This window comes from Neolamprologus multifasciatus, chromosome 10 (genome assembly GCF_963576455.1).
Source record: "Neolamprologus multifasciatus chromosome 10, fNeoMul1.2, whole genome shotgun sequence".
In the NCBI taxonomy this organism is placed as follows: Eukaryota; Metazoa; Chordata; class Actinopteri; order Cichliformes; family Cichlidae; genus Neolamprologus; species Neolamprologus multifasciatus.
This window is the reverse complement of record NC_140448.1, coordinates 14,771,647-14,779,160: the sequence shown is the minus strand read 5'-3', so window position 1 is coordinate 14,779,160 and position 7,514 is coordinate 14,771,647. Positions and strand designations below refer to the sequence as shown.

Sequence of the window (7,514 nt, the reverse complement as noted above, 5' to 3'; positions counted from 1 at the left end):
GGTTGCATATGTTTCAATAAATAACACTTATGTCCGTGTAGATCCTCAGTTATTCTAGGCCGTGATAGCCTTAAGATAAGACTAGCAAACTAGCACCTAACAAAGTATAAAGCAATGAGGTGTAACTCCAGACTTTAACAGTACTGTGTACTTGATTTTCATGGATAACAGCAAAGCAACAGTGTGAATTTATCAAAATACTCCACGCACAACTTTGGTCTTTTAATAATTTATTCAAGACTTTGGACTGTTTAAACATAATCAGAGAACATCAGTCTTTAATAGCAAAAACACAAATGACAATGTAGACATACTCATACTCACTCAACAGCAGAATACATGAAAAACATCAACAAAACAAGTAAATATATACACAGGTTTGCCTCTCTACAGTCCATAGTAGAGAGCATTTGTGTGAAGATCTGCTCACTTAGATGGGGACCAAAATCTTTTGAGTGCTGATTATGTCACCGAGCTTGTGTTTGATCTTCACAAAGAGACGCTTGAACTCCAAACCATCACCCTGGAAACACACACACACACACACGACCATCTTGATTAGATGAAAGTGCACTCATACACTGAGGACATTGTACTCTTAGACCTGTTCATTAGGTGACTCAGACCAGTGGGTTTCTCTGTATCAATTCTGCTACAGTTTGTCTTTCAGTAGTTTAAACAAACATGAGTGAAACCAACCGACCTATAAGGATGACTGCGTGCATACATCTATATAGATAGAGTTAAGTTTACAGATATTTTACATGAATATAGGCTACAATCTAAGCCCTATATGCCTACATCTGTTTACCTACGGGTATCATTAAAAACAATATTGTTTTACAGACACAAATGGATGAATATTAGAGGTAATATACACTAACAAGTTCCACTCAGACAAACAATATAAGCAGTGTGTCTAAGTGCTCTGATGATAATAATAATAATAATAATAATAATAATAATCCATGTAAAGGTTTTCAAGTAAGTTTATTGGTTCAGCCAGTTTAATAATCCTTATTTACAGACAGCTGAAACCAACTTTCCACCAGTCTGGGGAAAAGACTGAAAATGATCTTCATGTCTTCTATTGTCCAAGTTCAAAAGCACAAGTCACAATGTTTGTTGTAAAGTCATATGAAATGGAAAGCTTTTAAAAGGACTCCATGCAGTCCTGCAAAACACAAACTACATCCTTACTGCAAGTGCCAAAGCCCCAAGAGCTACATCTCAGACTCTACAGGACTCAGTTTGCATGCTAAATGTTAAACAATCATTTAGAAAAAGTTCTAGTTGAAAAAGACTGAACAAGTAGGGCTTGTTTAGAAAGGCTGCCTTTTTTTCTAAAAAAAAAAAAAAAAAAAAAAAAAAAAAAAAAAAGAACAGGCAGCACAGCTTAGGTTTTCAAAGTCGCATCTAAATACACCACAAGACTTCTGGAAGAATTCTTTGGACAGATGAGACAAAGGTAATTATGTTTAACTATAATACACAGGGCCACGTGTCAAGCACAGTGGTGGCGGTGTCAAGATTCAGGCTTGTTCTGCAGCCACAGGACCCGGGCACCTTGCAGTCACTAAGGTTTCTGTGTATATCAAAGTATTCTAGAGACAGATCTGAGGCCATCTGGCCAACAGCTTAAGCTTGGCCAAAACTGGGTCATGCAACAGGACAACGATCCCAAGCACAGCAGCACATTTACCACAGAGGTTTTGCAATGCTCCACTCAAAGTCCAGACCTCAACGTGACTGAATTGCTGTGGTGGGACCTTAAGAGAACTATGCATAAACAAACCTCAATAAAGTGAAGCAGTACTGTAAAGAAGAGCGGGCCAAAATTCCTCCACAATGATGTGAGACACTGATGTAGCTACTGAATCTGAATTTCATTTTTCACACGACTGCATGGACTGCAAGCTTTAGTGGTTAAGATGTCAGAACCTGCAGAAGGCAGGGGATAAATCGTGTTAGAAATAATATACAATTCATCTTTTAAATGGTAAAACCTACCTTAGACAGTCTGAAGTCCAGCAGCACTCTCTGATTCATATCAAACAAATGAATTTTAAAGATGAGCTTATTATTGCGTTTGTCAAGCGTGCTCACGGTCACCTAAAATGTGTGTTATAAAAAATAAAAGTGTGTTATGATGAGACACAGCAGAGAAGGCTGTGTTATCAGGAAATGTAAAAATCTTGTATATTTGAGTATAGATATACCTGTTTGGTGCTAGTGAGTTTGAAGCCAAGTGCCAGGGCTTCACAGATGTCTTTCAGGGCAGTTAAGGAGGCATCAGCACTGACAGTAGTGAAGAAACGCGTCATTCTCCGCACTAACCTCTGCCACGGCGACTGTGCACAGAAAGAAGAAATGAGGACATATTAAAAAGCTCACAGCAATAATGCATCAGAGTTTTGTTGATATTCAGATGCCTTTAAATCAAAAGAAACTTTGGAAAAAAGGTAAAAAAAAAAAGAAAAATCTCTGTCTTCGTGTGCTTCAATGAAAATTAATACACATATAAACATTTACGTAATGAAACTAATCCAGCACTGAGTATGTGAATTACCTGACTGGCTCCTGGTGTACCTAGTAACTGACTACCCAGTAACATGTGCTCAGGTTTGGTTGGCTGGGAGAAGCTGACTTGACCGTCATTTTGACTAATTAACAACATGGCTTCCCAGCCACCGGCTGCAAAGTCAGGCTGAGAGCTTGAAAACTGCATCCTGTCATCACTACAGAAAGAGAAAGACATTCTTAAGATTATCAGACACAAAAAGAAACTGAGCTAAAATGAGAAAAGCGCAAAGTTCTGACCTGTTGGCCCGAGATATGAGTGACCCATCAGATCGAAGACTGTTGTTCCTTCCTGAGTGCAGAGAACTTGTTGGCTGCTTCACTCCTACAGAGACAGAAAGACAAGTATGAGTACAGTGAACACTGAAGCTAAATTAAACCTGTTGCTGGGACTTGCCTTCAGTAAACCAGCGGTCTTTCTGGATGTCTGTGATGGCGATGCGTGCATCTGGACTGGCCAGCAGCAATTTGGATAACAAACCTGAATTTAAAAAAGTTACACATGAACCAAAGAACAACATGTAAAACATGCAGTAACTAAACTTACAATAGCGTGCGACTCACTAAGAGGCAGTGGTTGTATTTTTTTCCAAGGAGGTAGATATGTTTTCTTCTGAAGCCAGTCTGCGTACTCCTGACAGCTCTCAGTTGGCTGGTCCCACGGCAACTCTAACAAGGAAACAACAAAAAGGTTTCCTCACATTAACTGCATGGACTTCAGTGATGCACGACCTCAGGGAAGTAGCGTTTGCATTTTTTCTAATGATATAAGACATGCTGTCTGATCTTTCAGAATTGTACACAATAAATAAACTGAATTTTTAAACAGACCTCCATTTAAAATAAGCTTGTATTGTTTTGTTTTTTTACCATTACAGTGATGTGACTGTATTTCAAGATAACCAAATTATAGTGGAAGCATCTAGTTAATCACTGGATTGCAGCCAACCTCAGTAGCATGTGAAGGTTGGGGCAGTTAAACATAGAAGTTAATCTTTAAACAAGTTTGACATTCATGGTGAAATCAGAGACGGGTCAGAGCTTTGACGGGAAGAAAAAAAAAAAAGTCAAAAACTGCTGAACAGAGGCCAAACTTAAATTCAGTAAGCGTTTAGATTTTTATGGGCAGAGTGAAAGAACTTAAATGGCACCGTGTACAACAGTGAGAACCATGTGGACCTGTACATACTCTCAACATCACCAGAAGGGCACAGTCAGGAAATCCGTCAAATGAAACAGATTAAGGCTTTAATGTTTTGTTGTTGTTGTTTTTTAAATATATACACTAACTGTTTACACTTCTATTATAAAAATTCCAACCGCTATAACCAAAGAATTTCATATATAAGAGATAAATAAAGTATTTCTTCTTTTATTTCTATTACCATGTGATCTCCTAGCTTGTTTGTACTTCACTGTTGACTTAAAATAAGATGATATTCAGGTAAACAGGTCAGGCTGTAAAGATTGAAAACTGAATCTGCTCGACTGTAAAGTTCAGACAATGTCAGACTGAAGATGGAGACGAACACTGAGGATGGTCCTGTCTGACATCAAGCAGAAATATGACAGCAAGTTACAAGACAGTAAAAATGATGAAAAATCAGCTATTTCATTTAGTAAAATCAGTAATTCAATCAAATGCAAATTCACACAGCACAACAACCAGCTTTTTGCAGCTTTGACACTGGCCCCTGCTGACCTAACAGCTTTGTGATATCATCAACTTCTCGTTGCCAATGCTGTCATATGGTATTGGACTACAGATGTGTGTATGATCTTCAAATTTTGGATCTTACCACCAGCCAGCATGGCAGTGAGGACTATGCCACAAGCCCAGATATCTGCAGGCTGAGCTCTGTACTCTGTTTGGCTCAGAAGCTCCGGAGCCACGTAGGGAAGAGTCCCACACAATCGATTCAGAAGGCGCTCTCGGCCTTTAAAGCGAAACATGGTCGCCAGGCCAAAATCTGTCAGCTTCAGGTTATCTGAAGGTTAAAAAAAACAAATCAACCACAGAGGGCGGTGGTTATAAGAAATAAAAGAGAACCCTAAAAAGAGAATCCCTCAATAAAGATTACATTTCCTCACCTTTGTCATCCAGCAAAATGTTCTCTGGCTTTATGTCTCTATGTGTGATGCCAAAATCATGGAGGTACTCCTAGAAAAGGTCAAATAAAAAAAAAAAACTTAAAAAGAGAATAACAGCAGGAAAATATGCAGGAAGTCACATAAATACAAAGATGTTCTTCACTCACCACAGCCGCTATTAGCTGCTGGAAAAATCTATGAGCATCCTTTTCAGCCATCCCTACATCGGGCTCTAAAGAGAGCGTAAAAGAAGAAAGAGAGTAAGCCTGAAATCAAATACTTGCAAAGAATGATTACTGAAGACTCCAGACGCATTTCAGCTAAGTTGAATTCATGTATTCATGCTAATCATATCTGAGTCAGGAAAGTTACAGTTGGAAGAATAAATCAGCAAACAAAAGGTTTTTCTTGCATTACAGTTTACTCGTCAAATGTGTGTTTGCGGCTCACCGATTCGGTCAAACAGCTCTCCCCCGGTGCAGTACTCCAGGAAGAGGTACACAGTCGGTCCTTCCTTCCGATGGCCAAAGAAGCGTACAATGTTGGTGTGTTTGAGCATCTATGAGTTAAGTGCACACAAAGATCCTCAAAACAGTGCTCTCAGCTATCATTCTACTTAGCTAAGAGCTTAATGTTTGTAATTAATTCTACAAATCTAAAAAAAAATAAAAATAAAACCAACTTCAGTCTGTGTTAAATTGCTTACAATCAGTTTGTACCTGTAAACTAGAGCAACAAACTGGTCAGTCTCAGCCAGTTTATCTTTATGAATCTAACCAACATTAATAACAAATGCCAGTTCTTTATATTTTACTTTAGTATGAAGTACGACTTCATACATGTTTGCTTTCAGTTTGCCTCTTCGGTGTCTGTTCAGCTGGTTTTTGGACCTTCTGTCATCATATCACATCATTTTAGGTGAGCCAAAACAAGTAGACAGATCTGTACATCTGTATTCTTATCCGCATGTTTGCTTTCAGCTTGCCTGGAATAGCATTAGCTTTAACAAACTTTTCCCAACAAATGACACCCTCGAGCTGAGGACTACCAACGTCCCCAGATCTGCTGAGGCTAGAGTTGGTTTTCAGAACCGTAACAGTTTTTATCTAATTCTTACAGTCTGGGACTGGCATGAACAGGCTGTGGGTTTTTTTTTAACTGATGCAAGGAAAAGGGAAATGAGAGCATACAAAGCTGTGATTTAGTTAATTAACAATTTATTTCATGCAGCTGTTTACTGTATTAATATATGGATTCAAGAACAGCTGGACTTGTTTTACAACACACCACTGGTGAGCCGCTGTTTTCATTCATACTAACTGTGCAGGTGAAGGTGATGGATGTACCTTGTGGATGCAGACCTCCTTCTTGACATTTTCAGCGCACTCTTTTGCCTGCGAGGTATCGATGACCTTCACTGCTACCGCCTCTTCGGTCTGTCTGTTCACCAGCAGCCTCACTCTGAGACCAAGAACACAAAGAGGAAAAACCAGTTAGATCATAAAGAGAAAAGAGAACACGGAGGTGAAGAGAAGTGAGAGGAAGTCTGAATGGAAACAGAATGCACAAAGAGCTAAAGTCTTCCTAAAGTGTTTCTAGATATAATTTTCAAGTAATTTAAACTTTGTTAAACTTTTCAATAAAATCAGAAGGTCAGATGTCAAAGTCTGTCTGTTTTAGTTGTTTATATTTCATTTATTTTTCCCCTTCTATATTTTACTGCATCACTGTTGTGCATTTTATTTATTTTAGTTGCATTTTAGATTGTTAAGTACTTTGTGCAGCATGCAATGTTAAAAATGTGCTATATAAATAAACTTGACTTTGACCTCTAGAAAACAAGAAAAACAAACAGAAATATTTAAGATCATTTTAAACCCACTCAAAGAGTCAATCTAAAGTTAAAAGGTTATTTTTGTGCAGTAGTTTTCTTCTATAACAAACTTTGCGCATTGGTATCTCTGGACACCTCATTTAATGGTGGCATAATGCCATAATTTAAGAATGATAGAAGCAGTCATTGCTACCCTGACTGTTTGATTTGTTTTCTAACAATTCCATGGCAAAAAAACATGGAATTGTTCTGGTAAAAATGGTTAAACTTTCAAATCAACACTACATTAAACATGTTTTAGCACATGTAAGGTCTCATTTTTACCTACATTTTGATACCTGGTTCATCTTCCTTTTTTCAAGGCTAACTGTGACTGTGATGGAGTTAGGTGTCTCCTGTGAGTGATGTTTTTGGATTATCAGATGAACATTTCTAGTGCATATACATGCCTGTCATGATCCCATGAAACAAGGAAAAAAAATCCTTGTGCGATGGCTAGAAGAGGACAGCTATTAAAGGCGATAAGCTAATGATAAACAATGATAAGGAAGCTTTCATACTCTCCGTAGGCTCCTTCTCCCAGAGTCTGAACAACGTCCCAGTCCTGCACAAAAGGCACCGCCATGCTAGAGACAGAAACACACGCATTCATCACTTTCGCTTTCTAATATTTACTTATGTATTCATTATTTTCATAACATGGGTCCTATTTCTTCTAACAAGTGTCTGTTAAGCATTTACCAGTTTACAAAACTGTTAACTTTGACAGCACTTTGACAGAGTTCTGTCAAATGTCATGATGCTCAAAAGAAAAAAGAAAACCGCTAAGAAAACTAAAATACGAAAATAACCTACCTGCTCAGCCTTTTCACACAGCAGCGACTGCCACATGTAGCTATCCTTAAAGCTCAGACGCACGTCTTCGCCCTGCTGCATTGACTTCTGAAGATTTTTCACAAATTTGGCGCGTTGTTGTCTCATTGGCAATAATTTCCGCTTGGATGTCATT

At 38.3% G+C, this 7,514-nt stretch overlaps 1 protein-coding gene across 1 annotated transcript; it reads right to left on the bottom strand.

Moving 5' to 3' along the window:
• Positions 1-196: 196 nt before the first annotated feature.
• Positions 197-7,514, bottom strand: chek1 (checkpoint kinase 1). Its single transcript, XM_085174369.1, has 14 exons — positions 7,361-7,514; positions 7,066-7,131; positions 6,018-6,132; positions 5,122-5,230; positions 4,839-4,903; positions 4,672-4,741; positions 4,380-4,568; positions 3,145-3,249; positions 2,978-3,061; positions 2,821-2,905; positions 2,570-2,738; positions 2,220-2,351; positions 2,011-2,112; positions 197-523 (listed from the first exon to the last, which is right to left on the bottom strand). Exons 2-14 carry the CDS (start codon positions 7,128-7,130, stop codon positions 431-433), a joined length of 1,383 nt encoding a protein of 460 aa, XP_085030495.1. The 5' UTR covers position 7,131; positions 7,361-7,514; the 3' UTR covers positions 197-430.

Coding starts and splice junctions, on each gene's coding strand:
- chek1 (XM_085174369.1), bottom strand. CDS start 7,130: ATGGCGGTGCCTTTTGTGCAGGACTGGGACGTTGTTCAGACTCTGGGA. Junction 5,231..6,017: donor AGGAGGTCTGCATCCACAAG/GTACATCCATCA, acceptor CTTAACTCATAG/ATGCTCAAACACACCAACAT. Junction 3,250..4,379: donor CACTGCCATGCTGGCTGGTG/GTAAGATCCAAA, acceptor TTTCCTTGTTAG/AGTTGCCGTGGGACCAGCCA.